General features: G+C 43.1%; 1 protein-coding gene across 6 annotated transcripts in view; it reads right to left on the bottom strand.

Moving 5' to 3' along the window:
- Positions 1 to 25,770, bottom strand: part of DNAI4 (dynein axonemal intermediate chain 4) — a 29,285-nt gene extending 3,515 nt beyond the window's left edge. For 3 of the 6 annotated variants that reach the window (XR_015951019.1, XM_035122853.3, XM_060276831.2), the window contains exons 1-14: positions 25,508 to 25,770; positions 18,609 to 18,795; positions 16,306 to 16,517; positions 14,190 to 14,296; positions 13,243 to 13,399; positions 11,404 to 11,543; positions 10,242 to 10,397; positions 8,626 to 8,820; positions 5,743 to 5,972; positions 4,953 to 5,039; positions 3,753 to 3,904; positions 2,110 to 2,267; positions 1,267 to 1,382; positions 388 to 486 (exon numbers count right to left, since the gene is read on the bottom strand). Coding sequence is in view for 4 of the 6 variants with exons in the window: in XM_035122853.3 (XP_034978744.1) it covers positions 388 to 486; positions 1,267 to 1,382; positions 2,110 to 2,267; positions 3,753 to 3,904; positions 4,953 to 5,039; positions 5,743 to 5,972; positions 8,626 to 8,820; positions 10,242 to 10,397; positions 11,404 to 11,543; positions 13,243 to 13,399; positions 14,190 to 14,296; positions 16,306 to 16,517; positions 18,609 to 18,795; positions 25,508 to 25,572 (2,061 nt within the window). In the remaining 2 variants the exon portion in view is untranslated. The remainder of the gene's footprint in view (positions 1 to 387; positions 487 to 1,266; positions 1,383 to 2,109; positions 2,268 to 3,752; positions 3,905 to 4,952; positions 5,040 to 5,742; positions 5,973 to 8,625; positions 8,821 to 10,241; positions 10,398 to 11,403; positions 11,544 to 13,242; positions 13,400 to 14,189; positions 14,297 to 16,305; positions 16,518 to 18,608; positions 18,796 to 25,507) is intronic. The other 3 variants (XR_015951020.1, XM_088673928.1, XM_088673929.1) reach the window with 1 other exon arrangement.
- Positions 25,771 to 26,526: the final 756 nt, after the last annotated feature.

The following is a 26,526-nucleotide window of genomic DNA, read 5'->3' as shown; positions in this document are numbered from 1 at the left end:
AATGGTTGGTCCAGAGTCATCTGGCCTAGTCTGGTTGAGAAACCTTGATTTCTAAACTACGTATGCAGTATTCAAGAAAGTATTATTAAAGTATGTGGTTCATTAGTCATTGATTTACCCAACACAGAGAATTTGGTACCTGAAGAATCCTGTCAGGAGAATATGTGAAGTGGGCTTAGGAGCCTGTGTGGCCCTCCAGGTATACATAGCTGGAGTACAACTCCCATCAGCACCAGCTAGCATGGCCATTGGTCAGGAATTATGGGGGTTGTAGTCCAGCCACATGTGGAGAGCCACAAGTTCCCCATCACTGGTGTAAAGGGTACTAAAGACAGCGTGTATCTGTGCATCTACGTATTCAACCCAATTCTATTTATGTTTACTCACTTTGTGTCCCCTGTAGGTCTCCAAGTACTGCTCATTGTAAGAACAAGAGCATTTGTGAATAAAACCTTCCTCAGTTCCAGCCAAGTATATATTAGTGTCCTGAAACAAAACCAAATTACTGTAAATGTCTTTGACTTTATCCAGATTGGGCATATTCTTTAGAATCTTCACTGCAGGAAAATGTCAGGCTTGCTTCTCTCCTTTCCTTTTAAAGTAGAGTCCAGTATAATGGAATTCTCAAAGGCTTGAGCCAGAAGTCCCAACTAACCACATGTTCCAGGAATAAAGCAGACATCCAACAAACAACATCCAACAAACCATAATAATGCATGAAAGAGGTTCATGTTTCACATGTTCGGAAGACAGTGCGTGCAGAGGGGAAATATGACATTGTGAAGCCACCTTCAGTTTATTGACTATGTTAATGCTCCCAGCCCCTGAAGTGTGCTTGTATCTCCTCTCCTTTTCCTTTTAAGGTAGATTAAGCAGAAATGGGTTTTGATAGAGAGTGGCGCTGCACCCAGCCTTGCCCCAAGTGTGGCTGATTCTATCAGCTCAGAGCTACAATCCTCGTTGTTTTGTTTGATGGGAGCCCTCCATCTGGTTCCCTGGAAATATTAGGAGAGGCTACTACTACATTTTTTAGCATCAGATGGGTTATAAAATCTCTGCAGTCTTTGGAAAGATGTCCAAAATTCTCTGCTCTTTATGTCAATCTAACATGCAAAACTATAAAACTTGTTCAGAAACAACCAATGAGTAGGAGGAACAAGCAGGACCCCCCCCCCAAATTCCTTGCTGTCCATTGTCTTCAGCTACATTATCACTTTGATCTATGTGGACAAAACATTCAGAAAACATCATAAAAGATTAGGATACCTTTGGATGGAAATCAAAGGATAATCCTGGAGCTTGTCGAGATATCAGTGCTTCGCTTTTCTTTTCTGCCCCTCCCTTTTTCTTGTCACTTGCTGTTCGCTTGAGTTTCATCAGATCTGAGTGGAGAAACAAATGCATACAGATGGTGAGACCTCCTGTTTCATTATGAGGGCTATAGGGACTGTTTCTCTTCTACACAACACATGGTCGTTACAAACTCTCCTTGTCCACTATTGGAGCTAGTGAGTACTGTATAAGAAAGAACTAGGGCTATTTGCAAACAGCCCTCTTTAAAATAAGTTGAAATCCCATTGGCCAGCTGCTTGGTGGGGAAAGAGGTGAATAATTCCAGTTTACTGCCTCCCCTTCCAAACAACTGATTGACAATATTTGGGCCTCTTTTTAAAAGACCTATACGTACAGTTCTAGTTGCTGGATTTGGAAAGGTAAGCAGGAAGCATCTGTTTGCGGATTCACCTTCTGATTAGTGATACATGTACAGAAATCTGTTTCCATGTTCACATAGGCCGTGCTGTGGATGCGAGGGGTTCATTGGTTTACTATAGGGGTTTACTTTGGTAATCAGAGATGAAATAAAGGCATTTGTGCACTCAGTGGGATCACAGCCCGTATGTGTAGTTCCCTGTGCTGTATAACCGGGAGTGTCTTTATTATTCCCTAACTTAATTACTGAATTGTTATTATTTTATCCCACCTTTCAACATGTAGCACCCAAAGTATCTGGCAATAATATTAAAAAGGCAAGAGCATAAAAAAGATTAGACACACACACACACCATTTAAGTAATTCCAAAATGTTTGGATTAAAGTGACAGCGCTTACCATTGCAGCTTAATCCTTTCCGAACAAACCACTTAGTCACTCTGCCGTCTGCTGATATGGAGACTAGTATCTCCCCTTTGTCTTCTCCTGTTATTCCCCTGTCCTGCTCAACCCACCTCAGCTGCCACACAGGGCCCAAGTGTTTATCGTAAGATTCGCTGAAACGAAGGGTTGATACCAAACTCAGCTTTGTGATGCATACAGTTAAACGCAAGACAGTAAAAAAAGGGGAAATGGTATTGCAGGCAGGGTAAATAAGAGGGGTGGGACAAGGATGTCACTCTTATTTGTGTGCCTTATTATGTTTGTTTTATTTGTGCACCTTTTCATATGCTGGATAGGCGTCTCAAAAGTTGGAAGTGAACTGGGCGCCTCTGGACTTCCAAGTATGTCTGATTGCAGGAGTTGGAGGTGGGAATGCAAGTACATATAGGAAACAACACGGGGGTGCGGGCAAGTAATGAAAATACACCTGAAACTGTGTGGGTTGTATGCCATTACCTTAATAGTGGAACTCATATGCTAGAGAGAAATTTCTGCGCAGAAACCATGCTGTGCCCTGCGAGGGCGGGGGCGCCGGAGCAATCTCCGCCCCTCAGCGCCAGGGCGGCCGACCTGCTTGAGACTGCCCTGCAGGCAGACAAGCGGCAACAGCCCCTGCCTGTCCTTGGCGCCTGCCTGCCTGCCTTTGCTGTCGGCGCTGGGGGGAGAGGAACGAACGGAGAGAAAGGGCAGCTTTCTCTTCCTTCGTTCCTCAGAGCCGGCATCTGACGGGGGTTCGGAAGCCCCGTCAAATGCTGCTCTGTCGGGCTAGGTGGGGGGGGAGCGGAGGAACACGCTAGTTCTTCTTCCCTTCTTCTCGCGCTAGTTCCCCTTTGTGTTCCGCTGGTCTCTGCCGGTTGCCCCTCACTGCTCGTGGCAAACGGCAGAGACCAGCGGAACACAAAGGGGAACCAGCTGCAGCGCAGGAAGAAGGCAAAGGAAGATCAGCTGAGAGGCGCTGACAGCTGTTCCCGCGCTGCAGCTGGTTCCCCTTTCACTAAAAAAACCTTTTGCAAATAGGTTTTGTGATCAGAGGTTTTTATGGCTACGCTTCGCAAGATGAAGCGGCGGCCATAGAAAACCTCGTCGTCTTGCGAGGCAACCTCCGATCGCAAAACCCATTCGTCTAGCGAGGCACCACTGTATGTGCCCCGAAAAGGAACAGACTGCTGGTTATTTTAAGAGATAGGAAAATGATATCTGGGTTTTGAGGGCTCTAAGCTAACAGCATCAGGAGAGGCAAGGATCTGGGTTTCAGATGGAGGGCACTGGATTTGGCTGTCTGCTGGGAATGTTTAAACTGTTTCTCCATGTATATCCCACCTGTGTATTTGGAAATAAATTCAAATAATCAGAAACTGCAAAATAACATAAGCTTCCAGTGATGTCCTCCTAAAGGAAACCAAATATAAGAAGCACTGGCACCCCTGAAACTCCTCCTTGTCAGAGAGGTGGGGAGAGTGTAATACAACCAATTAATCCTCCAGTTTTTCAGAAAAGCCAGAGGCGAGATTCAGAGAAGTGTATATGTTTAGATCCAGACAAATAATATACTTTATAATGTAATAAACAACATGTGAAGGTGCCTCAACAAGACTTACCTGGTATCTAAAACTGAAGTTGGATAATGGGTCTGGACATTGTAGACTGCTATTGTCCCATTGTACAATCCAACTGCTAAGAGGTTTGGATTGGCTAGAGAGAAATCCAATGCAGTTACCCCATGAGGAGATTGATAGACACGCTCTGGCCACTGAGCAGGGGAAAAAAATCAAATCTGCATTAACTAAGAGAGCATTCACACTTTATAAACAATCAGGGACCCCAGAAATTATTTAAAATTTAGGAGGAGGGTCTGATTGGCTGTGATAAGTTTTACTTCCTTTTAAGGTGCATTTCTGAAACATTCTGAGTGTATCTTCTTTGCATGTAGATTAGAATTTTGTTTAAAAAAGACAAAATATTGGACTGGATTCAACTAACCCCATGCACTAGCAGAAGCCAGCACAATGGGGCTTTCTGCCCTCTCCTGACCCCAGGAGCCCCACTGTCTCCCTCAATCCACTCTGGAGAGTTGGGAGAACCCTCAGAACAGTTTGCAGAGGAAGGTTGTCAGTCCATCTGGCAAGTGGAAATGCTTCTGCTGACAGGACAATATGAGTGTTAACATTGGATTTCATCCCGTAATTTCTAGCAACTGATAGAAAATAAGATACTTTAAAATTCTGAAATTCAGTTATTGAACATTAAAGCTACCCTACATTATTTGTTGCAGAAAAGGAAGGGGAGAATGCCACAATAAATGTATTTTAAGTCAACTGCTTATAGGTATTGATGATTAAATGATATATAATTCCTGTTAAATAACATAAATTAAAATAAGACAAAATGGAACTTTATGCATCTGTTGTAATCAGCAGGTACAAATGGAGATTTTACATTTCTGGTTACTTTTTTGTAATACTGTATATGGTTCAAGATTGGCATGTTTTCTGTACTACAGCATTTATAACATGGCTTAGTGATGCTTATCCATACTGTATGTGGGAGGAAGTCAACTCAGGGGATCTTACATATGAGTAAGCTTAGGACTGGGTGGTTAGATTATAAAATTGCTCTATATCATAAGATAAGGAGAGGGTATAAGTGAGCTATTTGTGGTCTTAACGAGGAAGCAAATCTGAAGGCCTCATGGCCCTAAGGAAGGGTAAAAAAGAACTCTGCTGCTACATCGCCGTTGTATCTTATCAGTGAATAATATCAAATTAACCAAAATCAAAAGAGCCCAAGTATTGTGTTACCGTTGGGTTCTTCAGTGACCAGCAGCAAGTCAAGCCTTTTTTCTGCTCTTTAAAACGAAACTGTCCATAACCAACAGCCAGTAGATCCTAAAAACCAATAACACATGATTACACTACCAAGCCACAGCAACCATTGAGATAGCTATGTGTCCTTTGAGACTCTATTTAATTTGGAGTGAAAACCTACTTGTTATGGACCCAGAGCAGCATCAGTAGCAAGACTGTTCACTGCTCATAGGGTCCGGTCAGTGTTTCTGCCCCCTGTTGTGACCTTTAACAGCTGGCTCCTTCTTCCATTCACCCATCTATTGCCACTATCATTACTATTGCTGTCCAAGTGTACGTACTGTATATTGTTACGTGCTAAAGGGATTTGATGCTGAAAACTGGCAGTGATTAGTTAAGCTGCTGTGATGTCATGAAGCTATCACAGAACTGTTTTAACTGCTGTGATCAGGAAGGTCTGGCCAACAGAATGTTTGCAAGTAGGCTACCTTTTGTGAGAAAAGTGAAAAGCCCATCTTTCAAACAAACAAAAGACTGGTCACTTGCCAAATGTGGGCAAGCATTCCCAATAAACGAATGACAGAGAAACACAGGAGATGATATTGAGGGACGGGCCAAACACAAGCCAGCCTTTTCTTCTGTGGCAAATTATTATTATTTTTTAAAATGAGTTTATTTGCAAATGCAGCTTTGACAAGCTTAGAAATTCTACTCCTAAAACACTGTTTTGACAGTGCAAAGAACAATTGTTCGGGTTTTTTTCAAGTGTTTAGAGGTCACTTACAGGATTCAATTTGTTCCAAGCAAGGCAGCTCACATTGTTTCCTCTCATCAAATCACATGCATAGGTCCACAAGCCTTCTATATAAGGTGGTAGGATTTCCTCTCGTCCTGAACTAAATTCTAACAGAAGTGATGACCTAACAGAGAGCGCTTCCTCCTCTTCCTCCTCTTCCTCATCTATGGATTCCTCTTCAAATTCAGAAAGGCTATGTTCAGATTTGACAGTCGGCTCTAGGAACATGTGTGAACACAGAAAACATTGCTGTTTTTCCATCCCCAAATAGAAATAGCTATACCAGAAAAGGCCAATAATCAGGTTAAACCAGCATCTCTGTATCTCCCATAATGCCTAGCTACATTCACTCTCCACATATGGGACGTTCTCTGTTCCTCCTGATATGAACGCCACCGCCTGTTTTGTTGCCCTCCATATTTGCTAAATAATGTAAGTAGGAGGAAGAGTTCTGTCTGTGCTGGCAGGGATGTATGAAAATCCTGGTGCACCTCTGATGATTTCACTGGGGATGTGGGAGGAGCAGAAGCCTCCAAGCTTGCCCCCCCCCCCATTTGAGCAGAGGTCTGGCCCTTGCTACCAACCTGACGGTGTGATTGGGGAAGGGGGTAGGTGCTAGGGGTTAAGATCTTCAGAGAAAGGCTAGATCCTTTCAGATGTTTGGGGCACCGTATTAGTGCCAAACTAGACATTTGCTTGATACATTACTTGAGACAGTGTTGGGGTTTTCCTTCCTTAGTTACAGATACATGCTTTTTTGGGAGGTGGGGATCTTTACAGGGACAGTGGGGGGGGGGGATGAAGGCTTATCTCTTTCCTACCTTAGCATGGTCAAAGCCAAATTTCCCTCCCCTCATAAAGCTAGAATGCTTAGGACAGAACATTCCTTAGTATGCTGGTAATGATGGAAAGAAAAGCTTGCTGGTTCTTTGAGTGCCATTTAGCACCACACTCTGACTGACTGATCTGTGACTGTAACCAGAGGACACTGAATTTCCACAAGACATGGTTGTAATCAGATGGTAGGTGCTTCTGAGTAATTTCCTGCACCCTTTAGTCTGCCAGATAACCATTTTGTTGTTACTTAAATACGTGTGGCCCAAAATTTTGCCCCAGTGGAATTTAGCACTTTGTGATTGGTTTTAGGGTTCCAGCCCCAAATGATCCATGACTTACTATTCTACAGTATTGGATTTTTAAAAATAATAATAATAATAATAAATAGTGTAGTTGAAATGTATGTGCTTTGGCTAAAATCAACAAATATATGTGTAAATCAATATGCAGTTTTCTGTTATTTGAACAGGGTTGACTTTCAGAACCGCACAATCACGGTTATCACCAGCTATCTTTAAGGACAAACACAGATTTGGAATCAAAGATTTTGAGTATTGCTGTGACTGTCCTGATCTCATGGTTTCCCGCCCCAACCAACGATGGAGCGTGTCCACGGGAGGGCAGGGTGCATAACTACAGTAGCCTGGTTCCTAAGGGATGCTGTGTAATTCGGCCTGGTGCCTGGAATGGAGGAAATAACACTGGCTTGGATCACTATGGTAGGTAAACTTGAGGAAATAAAGTTTGTCATCCCCGCTGCGGCCACCTACATTTTGCTAGAGGGTCTGGGGCTACATTGTTCAGAAGGGTCCCCTGATTCTCTATAGAGGGTCTTTTGGGGAGGCAAGGTGGCTTCCAGGAGGCTTCACTTGTGCTCACTTGTTTTAAGATCCAAGTCAGTGCTGTTTCCCTCCCTCACTGCAGAGGGAAGGAAGGAAGGAAGAACGTTAAATGAATAAGTGGCAGGGCTCAGTCATGCCCAGAGGGGGCACTGTGTGCCTTCCAAGCTCCTCCAAGTCACTACCTCCTGTGGTTTCAAAGAAAGGAGAAGCAAGTCTTGCTAAACCAGATAAGCTCAAGTTTCCTAGCAGCAGGCTTAGAAAGAAAATTAAGAGGAGGAAGCACAGAGGCCAGCAAGATTTATTTGCCCCTGCTCACCGCTTGTGGATTGGGGGGCGCTGCATTTCCCCCCACCCCATGCCACCACAATGTTGGAAAGAACTATATCGTAGCTGCCAAGTTTTCCCTTTTCTCGCGAGGAAGCCTATTCAGCATAAGGGAAAATCCCTTTAAAAAAGGGATAACTTGGCAGCTATGCTATATTAACTTAGCCTAGCCTACCTCACAGGGCTGTTGCAAAGATTAAAGCAGGGAGGGGAGAATGAGGTGCACAACTTTGAGCTCCTGGGGCAAAAGAGCAAGATACAAATGTATAATGTCATTCACATAACCTGTAAAAGAAATAAACATGCCAAAAGCCAGAAAAGCAGCCTCCCCCTTGCTTTAACTGCAACATTTCAGTTCTGAATTTTGCAGCTAAATACTAGTGCCCCCACCAAAAAAAGCTGCCAGCCCTGATAAAAAAACAACAAGCAAAATAATAGTAATGCTCTAAATACGTGCAGTTTCGCAACTTTGGTGTCTGAATTACCTGCCTAGAATAGCCTCCCTCACAGGGCGGCAATGATGCAGAGTGAGTGGGGCATGTGGGATGCCCACAGGGACACTGTTTCAGGCGTTTCTGCTGCCCAAGGCAGCTGCTTCACCTTGCCTCATGGTTGGGCCGGGCCTGCTAAAAAGTGTTTTAATAGCTTGTTTTTATACAAATCACACAATTTGTTTCCAGGAGCAATGGAAAATCCATTTCCATTTCAATAAGGTCTGTTGGTAATAAGGGTGGTTCCAAGATAAAAACCATTCATTAGCCGAGTTAGAGAAAGTCACAAGAGTCTCATTTAAACTAAGAAATACTTGCAGTTACTTTTGCAAGGAAGTTTCTCAGGCCAAGATTAAACTGTCCGAAGAAAAATATACCTATGAGGACAGGAAGCTGCCGATAAGCTGCAAGTTTGGGCTGGAAAATATTCTCCATTAGGACCCTCTCCATATAAAACAAATCTTGATTAAATTTTTCAGATTTCAGTATAGCTTCTGAGCGGTCTTCTATCTCTTCATGAATCCGGGAGAGAATTATACTTTCCAAATCAATGATAGAACTTGTAGTGCTTTCTGAGGAAAGAAAGAGACAGATGTCATAAAGGCTACACTTAATAGCATAATCTAATTTCCCCCCAGAAGGAATTACGGGAAAAGAAACTTCATAATTTGCTTTCAGTTTTACCCAGATTGCTTTTATGTCTCCTGTTATCTAGAGTTAAAAACTGACAGCAAACATGTATTAAAAGCAGTATTCAACTGCTTTTTTACTGCTGTTTTATATTGACTACTATGCGATTATATTTTGCTTTGAATTTTGTGAACTAATCTGGAATATTCGATGAAGGGTGGTATGCTCAACCCCAATCTGTGTGTGTGTGTGTGTGTGTGTGTGTGTGTGTTCCACCAAAAGGTCATTGGGGTTACTTTGATTCAAATTAGAGTTAACAGGAAATGGGATACTGTACATCCATGATTTTGGGGATATAAATGATCTCACAATGTTAATCTTAAAAATACTTTCCCCATAATGTCATTACTGAAAAATATTTAACAATGCATGATTGCCTATGGAATCCCACCCACATCTACTCAGATATAGATTGAAGCCTAAATTGTCCTATTTCTTCCAGCTGAGAAGTAATCCAAATATATGGATCTCTTATTGGTATTTCTCTCCATAGAATTAACCCAGCTTGTTTATGCTATCTTGTTTTAATTTCCTTTTCCATATTAAATCACATCCATTCCCATTTAACTAGGTTTACTTTATAGTCGGGGATAAATGACCAAATATTAAAGCAATTCAATTAGACTCATAAAAGATCTCATTTATAAATAGAACTTTATTTTAAATAGAAGTCATCATCTGCATATAAATTAATCTTAAACATTACTGATCCTACTTTAACTCAATTTGTATTTTCAACAGCTCTTGTTGCACTTTGCCAAGAGTTTAATCAACATAACAAACAGCAACAGTGCTAACAGACCTACAGTATTTGTTGTATGCCCCCAAATAAATCAGATTTTGTGAGATTCACTTTAAGCAGCAGGAATTGTATCCAGTTCATAAACCAATTACTAACACCGAACTCCTCTAAAACTTGATACAGATAATTGCATTTCCAAATGTCAAATGCTTTTACTGGGTCTAAAAATGCCATTCCTATTTCCTTTTTTGTTTCAGATACAATGTGTTTTGTTTCTCAGTAAGCACTCAAAAGGCTGAAATATTAGCTGCGGGTTACTTGATTCCATATCAAGTACTGTGGTTAAAAGCAGAATTGTCCTCTTCCTGCTATACTTTGCCATCCCCAAATCAGCTTCAGTAGTCTCTAGGGTCCTAGCCTAGCTGCTGCAAGGGAGAAAGGCACCCTCCTGTGTAATTGCATGTATATGATCATTTGTTTCTTATCTTTATATTATCATGGCATATACGTAATATTTGAAACTTTTCATGGCTAGCAAAGATGCAGAAATAATGAATTTACCTCTCCCTACAGAAGCTACAGACATGGCTCTGTCACGTCCCCTGTATAGAGTTGACTTACTGCTGGTCACACTTATTGGTCTGGTACTTTTTTCTGCGATAGCTGTTTCCAATGCATTAAAGGAATCATACAAATCCCAGGTGGTGGCCATTATCTCTAAATACAAAGGACATTGTTAGATACCGGTAGCTCCTTGTTCTGCATGTGCATGGCTTTATGTCACAAACGATTGCAACTAAATGGGTAGTTATACTTGGGAGTAGCAAAGGGCAAGATTCATTGAAAGAGCTGGTTGGAATCCGCTGGGGCGAGTGTCCTTGGAAGATGTGTAATCCTTTCTGCGTGTGCATAATCTTTCGCGTTTGCAGCTGCATATCTTTCTGGGAGATTTGAAACCATGTGATCGGAGGCATTTTCCAACTTTCTAAATGGTCTTCTCAAATTTTAATGCAATATAGTCCCCTACAGGGAGCTAAACCTGTATACATCCTACCACCCTTAAAGTGCTTATCGAGTAAGAGTTACTAGTGCTGCCAGATCATCATTCTCCCAGTGAAAGCTATATCAGTTTCCAGGCCTGGACAGGTACATCTCCCTATCATCTGCCACTTTTATGTTGCACTCACTATTTACGGGGCAATGAGGGGGAAATCCACGTGAAAACACCAAGCCTATTTCACCTGGTAAAGGACCCCTGTTTTCTTTAAATGCTATGAGGAGAGCAGTACTGTATATAGGTTGCCCAACCACCATTTTAGACTATCAGGAAAAGTACCACCTGTTGATGGTCCTCTTTAAATATCTTAAAGAAGCAGAAGCTCTATCCTGGTGGAATGTGGCAATCCTATGCCCACAGTGATACCCAGATATTTTTATGAGAAGATGTTGCAAGTAGGTAGATGGAATGATTCTTAGAATTACAGTGTTTTCTTAATTTTTCCTTTGGGTTCTGCAGCAAAATCTTGATGTTCCATGTGAATGTCTCTTGCTGAATGGAAGCTTACGTGAAAAAAAGTTTGGGCCAAGAGCCACATACATGAGAGTATGGAAAAGATGATGTTTGGACTTTGCTCCCACATAAAAGAAGCTTTGGTTTTGTCTACAGGTCTTTCTCCATGCCTCTTTCAGTGAGCTCCAAAAACATTTCCAAACTGCAATTTACCTTTGTCTTCCATGATAATTTTGTCACATTGCATTTCCTTAGTCTTTGGTTCGCCACCTATTGTTTGCATCATTCTGTTGACATATCGGTCATTGCCAGCTCTATTTTTACAGAGTTCCATATAAGCTACGTTCTTTTTTCTTTGAAAAACAAAAGACATACATATGTATATTAACAACAACAACAGCAACACCTGTGTACGCCAACTCCTTGTTTTGTTTTCCCTTCAGGGGATACATTTTCTTAGAAATAAGAATGCACTGGTGTGTTTTTTACCAGTAATTGTAGAACAGTGTGCTTAAATGGCATTACAATAGATTGCAAGATTCTTCAGAGGAAGATATGAAGAAGTGCAACTCTAACCAGATTGTTAAAATGCTGCAATGCAGTTATGTAGCCTTTAGAAAGGTTATGTGAATTGCCTCTTCGTGACACAGAAAATTAAAGTTGTGTTAACAATGTAATCCAAGCTCTAACCTTGACCTTCTGCTGTTTTCCTGCAGGTTAATATGACCAAGGGTTTTAATAGTTTTAACTTACTTCCAAGTAAATGTGATGAACAGATTTGTGAATGCGAATTTGTTCATAGTTGGGCGGACTATGTTTAGGATTGCTGCCAAAGGAAAGGGGTAGAACCTCTTTAGTCTCAGAAGTTCTAGTGCTTGGATTTCTTGTTAAATCAATGCTGTGTTATTTTAATTTACAGGAAAAGCGGGGCCCAAATCCCATGGTAAACAGAATACTTTGAGGATAATACCATGAGAGATGTCATTTTAAGGCTGAAACTCTAATCCCACTTACCTGGGAGTAATCTCCATTCAACTCAGCAAGACAGGGGTGGGGTACAACTGTTTTCATCCCGAGGGCCACATTCCCTTCCGAGCAACCTTTCAGGGGCCACATGGTAGTTGTGGGCAGGGCCAGATGCAAACGCAGACAGAGCAATGAATGTAAATTTTACCTTTGTACACTAGGCACATTTCAACCCACACTCACATGCCCTGCTCTACCCTTTCATTAAGGAAAGCAGGATGCCTTAACAGAGTTCAAGGGCATATTCCAGGAAGGCAAAAACACTCAAGGAGAGGGCAAAACAGGCTCTTTCTCTCTCTCTCTCTCTCTCTCTCTCTCTCTCTCTCTCTCTCTCTGTATGTCGAAATTTTTTAAAAAAATAAAAATTCCTTCCAGTAGCACCTTAGAGACCAACTAAGTTTGTCATAGGTATGAGCTTTCGTGTGCATGCACACTTCTTCTGGTACCTCTCTCTCTCTGTGGGTGTGTGGGTGTGGGTGTTTAGGAAGAGTCCTGGGAGCCAGGTAGAAAAGCTTAAAGGGCCACATTAGGCCTTGGGACTGAGCTTCCCCATACCTGTTGTAGGATTTACTACGCAGACATGGGTGGTGCTGTGGTCTAAACCACAGAGCCTAGGGCTTGCTGATCAGAAGGTCGACGGTTCAAATCCCCGCGACAGGGTGAGCTCCCGTTGCTCGGTCCCTGCTCCTGCCAACCTAGCAGTTTGAAAGCACGTCAAGTGCAAGTAGATAAATAGGTACCGCTCCGGTGGGAAGGTAAACGGCGTTTCCGTGTGCTTCTCTGGTTCGCCAGAAGCGGCTCAGTCATGCTGGCCACATGACCTGGAAGCTGTCTGCGGACAAACGCCAGCTCCCTCAGCCAGTAAAACGAGATGAGTGCCGCAACCCCAGAGTCGTCCGCGACTGGACTTAACTGTCAGGGGTCCCTTTACCTTAGGCATGGTTAGGATTGCACTGTAACTTTCGTTGAAAAGCCAATGCTACATGGCCCAATAGATGGGCCCTGTTACATAGAAATTGCGCCTACCTCACAGAGTCAGCTTCCTCAGCCTCTGTAGACAGCATAACAGTTGGCATGTCAAATAACCAAATTGTTTCTGTCTCCGTAAGGAAAATATCCACACGCTTTTCCAGGTCTCCCTTTGTCAGTGGCTCTGGCACTTCCTCTCGCCTGACCTGAACATCTGCCAAATTAGAAAACCATGTGAATGAATTAAATAATGTCAGGCCTTCCAATACAAAGCAGCCCCAAACCAGGATGCCATCTTTTCATGACCACACTCTCCTGGGAGTCGTGAGACCTGCGTGAGACAACCCCCCCCCCCAAAAAGCTGGCTTTTTTCAGGGCAGCGATCTTGTGCTGTGCCCCAAAATGTGTGTTTTGGGGCACCATGCCCCCCAAAAGTGCAGCCCAAATTCACTAGCCATTTGGGCCGCTGTCCTCTCACAAGAAAAAACAGGATGTCCCATTTTCTTTCTGGGGCAGTTGACAGGTTTGTAATGTTTTGTGCTAAATAATTAAGAAATCATATGTAAACATTACAAGGGTTGTCTTTACTATAAGATACACTACTATAAGATGCAGAGTGTTGGCCCACTGAAGCCTACCTACATGGTGCAAAGGATGCACGGGTGTTGCCAACTCACGTTTTCCCACACTTTCAGTAAAACTTGTTCAGTGAAATGTGACATTGCCACATCTATTTCCCTGCCCTCTGCAAGCAGTAGCCAATGAAATGGAGCAGGACAGAGAACAGTAAAAGCAATGGCAGCATACCAAGCATTTCTTTTACCAGAAGGTTACCAGGGAGAAATGCAGAAGAGATGTGGGTCAGTAGCAGCCATGCATCCCCATAACGTGGTTGGCCCTGAATATTTACTGACTTTGAGCATTTTGGAATGTCATGTGACATCCTAAATGTAACATCACATGAGAAAATGCCAGTGTGTTGCATTTGTATAAGTTTACTCTACCTATAAAACCAGCAAGCACGTCAAGTCTGGATCCAGGTTCTATAATTTCTTCTGCCATTGATTCAGTAGAAGTAGTAGACTTTGTAATACTGCTACTACCATAAGTTCTGTAGTTTGGGGGGAGAAAGAGGAAGTTAGCATGTAGTAGTGAAAGTAAAATAACAAAGAATGCCAAAGCACTTATAACAGGAATATGAGGTGCCAACCAATAAAATCCCGCAGCAGTTTAATTGCCACAGAGTATTTATTTCGGATGAAGAACCACTAGGCTGCAGAAGTGTTTGAGCTCCATCAGACATAGAAAAGGCATATGGTACTACCTCTGAATTTAAGTACTGTAAATGCACAGCTTAAAAAATAAATATCCACTGCAGGGGCCCTGTGAAAAGGGCTGGGAACATGCTGAACAGAGGGGAAGCTTAATCGTTCCATCTGTACATGAGCCCTGATGATACCCTATCCCAGCCTCAGCTATTTGTCCCAGGAAGGAAGCATCTGCTAGGGACAATAGGAACTTCCCTCTCTGGGCTAATGACAAACTTGGAACTGGTGTGTGTGAAAGAATGAATGGAGCCAGTGTTTCCAGTGCAGGAGGGAAATAACTTAGGATGGTCTTTGAGTATGTGAATCAGGATGCTCTATGAATACAGGCAGACCACCGCAATAAAACGAGTCACACTTTTTTTTCTTTTGTTTTGCAGTGGCATATTAAAAAGTAAAGGGACCCCTGACCATTAGGTCCAGTTGTGACCAACTCTGGGGTTGTGGTGCTCATCTCGCGTTATTGGACGAGGGAGCCAGCGTACAGCTTCCAGGTCATGTGGCCAGCATGACTAAGCCGCTTCTGGCGAACCAGAGCAGCGCACGGAAACGCTGTTTACCTTCCCTCCTGAGCGGTACCTATTTATCTACTTGCACTTTGATGTGCTTTCGAACTGCTAGGTTGGCAGGAGCTGGGACCGAGCAACGGGAGCTCACCCCTTCGCAGGGATTCGAACCGCCGACCTTCTGATCAGCAAGCCCTAGGCTCTGTGGTTTAACCCACAGCGGCACCTGCACCCCCTATATAAAAATTACGTTGGCCAGCTACATTCCCAGTGCCAGGAAAAGGGCAGGGGCAGCAGTGGAGTTTCCTTCCCCATGAAGTGTCTGGGCTGCCTGCAGCTGCACCTATGTCCTTGTAAGGAGCAATAAAACGAGGCATGCCTGTACTGGATGGAAATGTCACAGCCGTGGAACTGATTGGACACTGATTAGTAATGAGCACTGCCTCATTCTTGTGACTCAGCGAATAACTGTGACTCAACGAATAACGAATTCTGGAACTGCTGAATGAACAGGCCTACCACAAGAGAAGCTTGAGATGTTAGGTGAAGGAAGGTGATACACACAATCAATCATCCTTGAACTGCATGCTAATGAATCAGAAAAATGGATGGATCCTGCTTGAACTGTAGTTTTCATCAGGGCCGTCTTAAGCGCCCCTGGCGCCGTGGTGCGCTGAATCCTTCCGGTGCCCTCCCACCCCGTTTCCCAGCGTGGTGGGCAGGTGGGCATCGCGCGCAGCGTGGCTGGCCCAGGCGCTGCTGCGCGTCGGGTGGGCAGGCGCAGCGCGGTTGCCGTGGGCGCAGCTGCGTGGCAGACCGGCCAGCCAGCGGGTGGGCGCAGCTCGCGGCGCCCTCCTGGCGGGCCGGCACCGTGGTGTCCTGTGCCACCCAGCCTGCACGTAGGGCCGGTCCTGGTTTTCATAATCATAACTAATTCGGACTAGTCATCCTTTTAAAGGAGCTGCCCTTTTGTGCAAAAGTTCATGGCGCGAAGCCCCTGTGGCAAGAACAATCCACCCCACATTACAGTATTGCAAAACTGCCGGGTTTGGCTTTAGAATTTGCAGCCTGTTAATATCCACAACTTCTGCTAATACAACTGAAATCAGAGAAACAGCCCACAGGTGCATTAGACAGGCCTATAAAGACCTTTGCCCTTTTACCCAGCCAATACAACTAAATTTGCAACAAAAAGGGCAGTAAAAGAACACCAAATCCCTTTTCTACCCACTTCTGAATATTATGTATTGCTGTTGGAGTCCAAACAGGCTTGGGATGCCGTGTCATACCTGGAGAATGGGCCTGCTAAACTAATACTTGTCCCAGATGCTTGTTGCAGAGAGAGGGATGACAAGAATTCTGTTGGCACTGCCCCAGCAAAATCTTGGGTTGATAAGATTTTGCTTTGTCTGTGCATGGGCCCGGAGGTGGGTCCGGCAGCACTTGGCTCAGGTTGGTAGAGTGGACGAGGAGTCACATCTTTTCCTAGGTCATCATAAACCTGTGGACACAACAAAGTTGCAAGACAAAAAAAATGTATGAGCCCGTTTTTGTTTCTGACCACAGCTAAAACCAATAGATTTGAAGCTAATTTATTGAAACTAACAGAACAAATCATTTTGCATGTCAATTCGAAAGAAAGTCGCATTGAGCTCAGCTGGATTTTCTCCCAGGTAAGTGTGCACAAAACTGCAGCCTAACATCTAATCTTATACTTTTCTGTTCAGAATTAAGTGCCACAGAGCTAATTAGTCCAGGTAAATGGCTATGGGATTGCAGCCTAAAGCTCCCTCCTATGCACATTTGTTTGAGACTACGTCTGACAGAATGTAATACAACATCCAGGTATTCAGGAGCCTCTTGACACTCTTTCCCTGGAACCAACTTCTCCTGGATGTCTGCAGCAGACTCTCCTTCATGATTTTCATGAAGTGGATTAAGGCATTTTCATTCCACTAGATCTTTGCATATGGTCAGAAGGGGATGGTGTTGTTTTTTAATATGGAAATTTAAAATGTGATTTGTATTGATAGATTATATTGTTGCTTTATTGAATTGTGGTAGTATTTTTGCAAGTAGTCTTTCCAGGCTATGGGCAATTTTTTTTTGGGGGGGGGGGGAGATGACCCAAAAAGAAACTTGAATAGGATTGACTGCATATTATTTGATAATGGACTGAATATGTGGGACTGTGAAGAGTCTTCATGCCAACACACTTTCATGCGAACACATATATGTACTCAACTGATATGTGTAATGAGCTCTTTAGCTCAGAGTCATGATGTGTCATGGATAATAAACATGCTGCACTGGCATATGGGAGACTGAGTACTTGGATAGCAGACCAGTACTCAGACAACAGGTCAATGGCCTGGAAACATAGGGTTGTCTCGAAATAAGTCATATTCAAGAGTAGAGCCATTGAAATAAATGGAGATAAGTTAGTCATGTCCATTGATTTCAGTTAGGTAGCTGGTTGTGTGGCAATGCCCGCGGTCTCCCCGGAAGAAATAAAGACACAGGACACATAGCATAAGGTTAATGGGTTGAATAGGCCACAACTTTATTGATTACGGAAGAAGAGAGGTATTGGCATAGGCATTGGATCTAACCGACTATATCTGACTCCAGCCCGCTCTGCTGGCAGTCTGTGAAGGGTTAACCACCGTTGGATGGGTCCTGCGATGCACATCAACTAGGTACCCATCCTGGGGCCACCATTCGGGGTCGTGCCCTCAGGCCCTCACCTTCCACGGTTTCGGACTTGGCAACGCCCCTTGGACTCCTTAAGGGAGTACCCCTCCGGATTTGGGGAGGTGATGGCAGCAACCTCCCCACCACATCTGGACCTTCAAGAGATAATCCAATGCCTACCGCCAAAACCCAGTTGTGACGATTACCACGAGGTAGGCGAAAACCACCTGGCCAGAGCCAATTCGCCAGGTGGGAAAAACTCCTACCAGGCCCCGAATACGGCGACCAACCGAAGTCCGTAGGCTTATATTAGTAAGCCACGCCCACCCGGTGCGCCCCGATTGGACGCACCACATGCGTGCCGCGGCAGGAAGCCGACCAATGGGCTGGGGGGGAATGCTAGCCAATCCCCCCCCACGTGAAGCCCGCGTGCAGCCCACAACCCCTCCTCCCTTCAAGACGGGAAGAGGCTTTACAACCCATGGTCCATATCAGGCACCCCCAAACTTAGGCCCTCCAGATGTTTTGGACTACAGTTCCCATCTTCCCCGACCACTGGTCCTGTTAGCTAGGGACCATGGGAGTTGTAGGCCAAAACATCTGGAGGGCCGCAGTTTGGAGACGCCTGGTCCATATGATCAACTGCAAAGCACAATATGTAGACATAATTACTCTTACATTATATAGCAAAAGACTATGTTTGACTGTTTATTACTGGGAACAGTATCAACAGTATCCTTCACATTTTTTCACAAGTCCCTACTCAGAAAATAGCTAGCTTTCATTATAAGATTGATCTTAACACACTAAGGTTGTGCAGCAAATGCCTGGCATCGCCAGCACCACCCATTTATTTATCAAATGTAGCTGTGTTAATTTTGTTACGTTATGCCATTACCTGGACAGGAGGTCTGCCACTTGCTATGGAGTACCTGTCAAAAGACTTTCCCTCTGAAGAAATCAGTATGCTCCTGCGAGCCAGAGATCCAACTCTGCCAGTAAGCATCGTGCTAGTGAAGCTCAGTCGCCTATTAGAAGCTGAGGACGATGCTAACTTCTTCACTGTGCTCTGCTCTTTTGAGATCCTGGTTTAATTAAAGAAAAAAGAAAAAAAAGTGAGATTATGTGCCAGAGCAGTAGCTTCAAAATGGAACCATTCTGTCCGTTTTTGTTAGCAGATTTTATTTTATTTCACAATTCACAAAATATTTTGCAGTAAATGCTCTCATCCTTTTCAGTAATTGCCACAGAATATTAAGAGATTCAATCTCAGGGATTGTGTAGTCTTACACACTCAGTTTAAGTGTGAGTTTATCACCTTCCATGCATATCTTTGCAGAAGGACTGCCTAACCAGAGAGAAGGCAATGACACACACTTTCAACTGACCAAGCCTTTAACTATCACAATACTATCATAATTTGTGAATTCACCCTCAAAAGTGATATAATGTTTTTAAAAGACCCAAGGTTGAGGTGGTTGTGGGTGGTGCTGATATGGGTACTCATACTGTACAATCAACAAACAGGCAGATGCCAGTAGTAAGTGGAGAGAAAAAGATTGTATCAGTAGGGAATAGTATATCACAGAGACCCTTGCTACACTTGCTACAGCTAGATATTCACAAGGTTTCAGGGCTCTCGTGGCTACACTATTCACCCTAGGAACCTTTGAGATGATGCTGATTTGGTTGTTAAGTAGCCAATCAGTCCCTGAATCAAGTGTTCCAAAAGTGATTCTGTAAGTAGTACCTTGTTTTCATAATGGTCTCACTGGCGTTGTAGTCCTGCTTTGCATAGAATAATAGATATTGTTCATTTTTCTAAAATATTGACATTGTGGTATACAGTGATACCTCTAGTTATGAACTTAATTCATTCCTGAGGTCCATTCTTAACCTGAAACTGTTCTTAACTAAAGGTGTGCTTTTGCTAATGGGGCCTCTTGCTGCCACTGCACCGCTGGCACACGATTTCCGTTCTCATCTTGGGGCAAAGTTCTAAACTCGAGGTAACTCTTCCAGGTTAGCAGAGTTTGTAACCTGAAGCGTTTGTAACCTGAGGCATTTGTAACTTGAGATACCACTGTATAAGGAAGCTGGATTAAGGGTGAGGGTATGGAGGCTAGTTTCTTATACCATCTGTTCCACACCTCTATAGTACAACATATGAAAGGGTTGGATAAAGACTTCCATATTGACCTAATTTGGGGCAAGAAGGCGATCACAGTTAGGAGAAGGGGAATCTTATGCCTCCAGCGTGACCCAAGATGTTACTGGGTCTGCTGAAATCATAGGAAAGCTTGGAAACTTTTGCTTCTGTTTTTGGCTAACCACAGTTTAGTGTTACAGTATGTCCAAACCTGGACAAACTGGTTAGTCTTCATGGTGATTTAGCTAATCAGCTTGTTTCAGTAAAACATAGATAAGAGTAATGACAGTTGAGGGATCAGATGAAAGGCTAAATTGCAGCTAATTGAAAACTAAAGTGAAATATTCCAGTGTCCTCCTTGTGGCCACACAAGAAGAGGGAGTGGGTGCACAAGCCTAAGGTACATGCTTGTAACACTAAACTATAGTTTTGCATTACATCTGAACCAGGGTAACATTTCAGTGGGGCTGGTACATATAATGATAGTATCAATATTATGTGGAGGTGGAAAAAATAACTTTGGGGCATCTATACATCCCATAAAAGGATATCAGTTTGAGCTAGGGAGCAGGGAGTAAGGTATGTATGTAAGGTACTAAGGCTTGTATGACAACAATAGAGTATTTTGATTTGGGGCTTGTGAAATTCATTCTAATTAAAAAGGAGGAATGATCAAGGTTTTTGCCAAGAGTTTTGTTTTTCTATAATAAGTACTGTAGTATGAAAATCAGTGTAGCTATATGACCATTACAGAGCTTTCCTTTACATCATTAGTAACCCCCATTGAGTCTGATGGCAGCAGTTACTCCAAGGTACAGTGGTACCTCTACTTACGAATTTAATGCGTTCTGAACGCACATTCGTAAGTAAAAAAAAATTGTAAGTCAAATCCCATAGGAATACATTGGGAGAAAAAAATTCGTAAGTTGAAGCAACCCTATCTAAAAATTCGTAAGTAGAAAAAAAATCCTATCTAAACCGCATCCAAGATGGCGGACGGAGCTCAGCTCGTAAGTAGAAACATTCGTAAGTAGAGTTATTCGTAAGTAGAGGTACCACTGTATGTAAGTACAGTACAGGGTTGCAGGCAACCTGTTACAGTACCTTAATTTCTTTCAGTGTATGGGGTAAAGCTAAAGAAGTAGTTGGTGACTTCTCTCGTTGTGTGACAGAAGGATGCTTTTGGTTCCTAGCATATACAATTATCTTATAGGATATACTAGTGTGCCTTGGCCTAGTTCTCTTGAGGAACATGCAAGTGGCCAGACGAATCCATCCTCTTACAAGGTGACAAATGGAATCACTGCACATGGGTAAAACTGAAATTCAGAGATCCCTCCCTCATCCCAGCTTCCTGTTGAGAGGGTATTTACCGAAAGCTAAAGGAGTATGTGTGCAGTGGCCATGGCATCCTGCTTTATAGAGGACAGTCCTCTCTTCAAAAGGCTGTCCAGTTCAAGGCTGGTTCAAAGATAAACATAGGAAGGAAGGACCTCAAGGTTTTCCAGCAGCAACATCAGTGCAGGCGCATGGGTCACAATCTTCCCCACCATGGGAACATTTTCATTGAAATTGTAGCAGTTATTTCTAAGTTTGCATCTATGCATATAAATCAACATAAGCAAATTTTAATCAAATCTGTGTCCTTTGTCCATTAAGAATGAATAATTTTATATGTGTGTCTGTATATATGCTACATTTTTTTCTTTCTTTTTTCTTTTTGGTGCTGCATAAATACCCTAGGTACAGGGTTCGAAAGTAGCAGGGCGCCAGACGTATTTTGCACTGAAAAAATATCCATTTGCGAGCACCTCAAAAAGTCTGGGTGCCATTTTTTGCACCTGGCTGACACTCAAAGAGTTTAATCACAAAGAGTAGAGTGTTTTGAAAACCGAAGTATGGTACCAATATTTTAATTGTAAACACCAAATTAAACGTGTATTCAGAATTTCTGCTAAAAAGATTATATTAACCACTTATCACTTATGTGAATTGCATATGAGTTTGTGCTCTTATCAAAATAAATAAATAAATGTTGCTGCCCCCACCATTGGCTACCAGACATTCTGTTTTGGCACCCACAACCTAGGTCCCAGAAGCTATTTGGCGCCTAGATTTCTATCCCAGTTTCTAACACTGCCTAGTTATGTAGGAAGGATCAGAAACTTAGCTACTGTGCCTTTTCTCTTCACACTACTGCCTCAGTCTCTCTGGTGAAGTCCCACTTTCTTTCTTTTCCCGCTTTGATTCATGCACCTTTATTTTTTATGAATATTCCCAAAATTCACGAGGCAAAAAGGCTTAGCTGTTGGACTTCTGGTCGATCGTGTGGCCATCTCAGTTGGAGGTCCCTTCGGCGGAGGGGATCTTGGTGCTTCAAAGGCGGGGAAAACCGCTCCAGCGCAGCGGACCCCCAGAAGAACCCCAAATCAGGAGTTTTGGGGACGTGGTCATCTGGCGGGCGTCAGAAGCAAGCTCCCCCCTCCCCAGCAAGGCTCTGTTTTGAGCCCCCGAGAGCGAGAGGGTCAGAGCTGCGACGCGAAACGGACATATCGCTTCCTTTGACAGCACGAAGCTGTGTGACTGAGAGGCAACAGCAGTCAATTCTGCCAACGTTAAATTTTTAAAAAGGACTGCACCGTAATTTGTTGATTGGAAAATTTTGGGGAAAATTTGGCCACAGGAAAGGGGTTCAAAAAACGGAAGTCAACCCTTTCCCTCTGATAGAATTGGAAACAGCTGCATTAACCAAAGCCGGTAAAAGTATTTAGCAAAATTTATACCTTCAAAGATTGAGCCTTTATTTCCCCCCAGAAGCAGGGTAAGGGGGGAAGAGTTTAACTGCATTTTATCCCTGTGAAGCTGTGCTATCTGGACTGAGAAAAAGTGGTTTTCCTATCTGAAAATGGTGCCCCAACAGCTCGGCGAGACTCCATTATGATGTCACAATAGAAGGATACATTTTAACTTTCGCTTTTCATCTGGAGGATTTCAAAGCTATTGTGAAACTTTGAACTGATACAAATTGAATGGGAACATAAGGAAAGTAATTTGTTTCATTTTTTGTTGAATTGTTAGAGAAACTTTAAATATTGGAATGAAAGGAGGATACATTGACATGCTGCACAGAGACTGGATAACTTTCAATTCTTAAGTTTTGAGAGAAAGTTCCCCTATTTCCTGTTATCTAAACTCTGCTGTGACCTTCAAACAAGAGATGTTTACAGCCAGCACAACATCTGCTTTCCAAGAGGCTGTTTTAAATCTGCTGTTGGATTCTAAAGAGGAGTTGAAAACAATAAAATATGAGATGAGAAAATTTAAGGAATGCATTGAGGACTTTGAAAAAGGAGAGGAAGAGGAGAAGTTGAAAATGGAGAATAAAATACAGGACTTAGACATTGTTGAGGAAGTAACAATTAATGAAGAGGAAGAAGGCCAGGACACTGGCAAAATACAGCAAGAAGTTTTACAAGATATTGTTTTCAACCAGAGGAGAGAGCAAGAATTATTTTTGAGATGGGAATTTAAGATTGAAATTTTAAAGATTAATATGCAAGACTGGCATCATGAAGAAATGATCTGGTTTGGGGGGCATCGGGGGGAAAGTGTGAATTTTGGGTTATGAAAGATACTAGGTCGGGAGTGGGGGGGGACAATAAAATCATATTTCTATAATAGATAATTTGGATTGAAAATGGGCTGAAGCAGAGATTGGGAAGAATTAAAAATGATTAATTATTGATAGGGACTATATGGATTATGTGGAATCTGCCAAATTGATTGGGGGATTATGTGGTTAAAAATCAAAATGATGGAAGAAAAACGAATAAATTAAATTTTTAATTGAAAGTTATAGTAATATGATTATTTGAAATTATGGATAGTCTTGGAGGAGGTTTTAGGCTGTAGGGTTAGAAGAAGATGATTGTTTGTATGATTTAGGTAGTATTTTATAGTATTAAAATGTGAAGATTAGTGTATTAAAATGGTATTAAAAATATGATACATGGAAACTGTTAAAGATGATATAAAATGAAAATCAGATGGGGGTGGGTTTGAGGAAGTCCATATGGCCACTGGTCCCATCACCTCCTGGCAGATAGAAGGGAAAGAAATGGAGGCAGTGAGAGATTTTACTTTCTTGGGCTCCTTGATCACTGCAGATGGTGACAGCAGTCACGAAATTAAAAGACGCCTGCTTCTTGGGAGAAAAGCAATGACAAACCTAGACAGCATCTTAAAAAGCAGAGACATCACCTTGCCTACAAAGGTCCGTATAGTTAAAGCTATGGTTTTCCCAGTAGTGATGTATGGAAGTGAGAGCTGGACCATAAAGAAGGCTGATCGCCAAAGAATTGATGCTTTTGAATAATGGTGCTGGAGGAGACTCTTGAGAGTCCCGTGGACTGCAAGAAGATCAAACCTATCCATTCTTAAGGAAATCAGCCCTGAGTGCTCACTGGAAGGACAGATCGTGAAGCTGAGGCTCCAATACTTTGGCCACCTCATGAGAAGAGAAGACTCCCTGGAAAAGACCCTGATGTTGGGAAAGATTGAGGGCACTAGGAGAAGGGGAAGTCAGAAGGCGAGATGGTTGGACAGTGTTCTCGAAGCTATGAACATGAGTTTGACCAAACTGGGGAGGCAGTGGAAGACAGGGGTGCCTGGCGTGCTATGGTCCATGGGGTCACGAAGAGTCGGACACGACTAAACAACTAAACAAGAACAACAACATATAACAATGATGAGAAAATTTGAGGATTGTGAGTATTCTTTCTTTATTTGTGTTTGATTTTTATGTTTTGTTGTTTTTGTAGTGTGTTTTATGTTGTGTTATGTGTGTTATTATTATGTGTTTTGTGTGTTATGTCTCCTATTATTATTATTATAAGGGGATGACAGAGGACGAGATGGTTGGACAGTGTTCTCAAAGCTACGAACATGAGTCTGACCAAACTGCAGGAGGCAGTGCAAGACAGGAGTGCCTGGTGTGCTATGGTCCATGGGATCACGAAGAGTCGGACACGACTAAACAACAATGTGTGTTATTATAAAAGGAATAAAAAATTTTAAAAAGGCTTAGCTGTTATCTCATCACAAAATGACTAACATTTTGGGGCGTGTCCAGAAGAGGGCAACCAAAATGGTCAAAGGCCTGGAAACGACGCCTTATGAGGAACGGCTTAGGGAGCTGGGTATGTTTAGCCTGGAGAAGAGAAGGTTAAAGGGTGATATGATAACCATGTTCAAATATATAAAAGAATGTCATATAGAGGAGGAAGAAAGGTTGTTTTCTGCTGCTCCAGAGAAGCGGACACGGAGCAATGGATTCAAACTGCAAGAAAGAAGATTCCACCTAAACATTAGGAAGAACTTCCTGACAGTAAGAGCTGTTCAGCAGTGGAATTTGCTACCAAGGAGTGTGGTGGAGTCTCCTTCTTTGGAGGTATTTAAGCAGAGGCTTGACAGGCATATGTCAAGAATGCTTTGATGGTGTTTCCTGCTTGGCAGGGGGTTGGACTGGATGGCCCTTGTGGTCTCTTCCAACTCTATGATTCTATGATTTCTTGGTACTTTTCCTGTGAACCCAAACCCATTTTCTCCCTAGACATTGCTACTTGATGTGGTAACCCATTGGTACTTACTTATTCATGCTGCAGCTCTGTTTCCTGCCCCTGTTGATCAGGTTGCCTGCGGTTGTGGTGGACATGGTTGAGCGTTGTATCTGCCTTCTGTGGGACGAAGCACTTGAATAAGCAGCAACCAGAGTTACCGCTATGGAAGAGGATAATGTGGGGAAGGGCTTGGACCAGCTCAGTGTCTGGGCCACTGGGATATCAGTTTAAAACCCGAGTCCCCAAAAGAAACATTCACTGCAGCGCCTGTTTCTCTCAACAGCTGCTGCTTCAACAAGAAACTGTTTACATGGTTACCATGGCAGCTACCTTTGGAGCATGCAGCCGTGTGATTGGCTGCTTGTGAGACAGAGAAGCTAGATCAAAAGAAGGATTGGATCTCTTACATTTGCCTGCAGCCTAGACTTGTTGCTCCTTGTGGAGAAATACTAACTGCACCTCCTTGCCCCCTTGTTGCTGCTGCAAGTGCCAGGGATGATTCTGGAACCGAACCTGCTCAGTTCAAGAAACTTCATTCCCGTGGTCAGTGAATGTTGTTGCTTTCTCCTCCCATTGCACTTTATGTAAGGAAAAATTGCACAATCCACTCTGCATGTGAATTTGACCTGCTCTTGTCCATTCTTCTTTCCTGCAGTCCTGGGTTGCCATGTAAGGCAATGCCATCTTCTAGTATTTCTCCCTCAGTAATGTTAGATTCCCATTGCATCAAAAACTTGACATACCTTAACATTGAAGCACATGTTTTTGCATGAAGAAAGTACCAGGATGTCTCCAGTTATATCTCTCAGGATATCGCTGGTATCTCCAGTTAAAAGGGTGATAATCCTGAAAAGGCAGGGGTTTCATGTGTCCTGAGTTCTCACGTATGGGAGGTGGGGATGTGACCTGCCCCGGATACAGTTACACTCCCCTGGAACAAGCAAGATTGCAGTTTAGGGGTGCTCCAGAATCCAACACTGCTGCTGGAGGCTCAGGCATCCTCAATGGCTAGGAATGCCTTCTTTCAGCTGCAGCTGATTGACCAGCTA

This window comes from Zootoca vivipara, chromosome 7, assembly GCF_965207765.1.
Source record: "Zootoca vivipara chromosome 7, rZooViv2.hap1.1, whole genome shotgun sequence".
Classification (NCBI taxonomy): Eukaryota; Metazoa; Chordata; class Lepidosauria; order Squamata; family Lacertidae; genus Zootoca; species Zootoca vivipara.
Note: the sequence above shows the minus strand (reverse complement) of the source record. Positions and strands in the feature narration are given on the sequence as shown.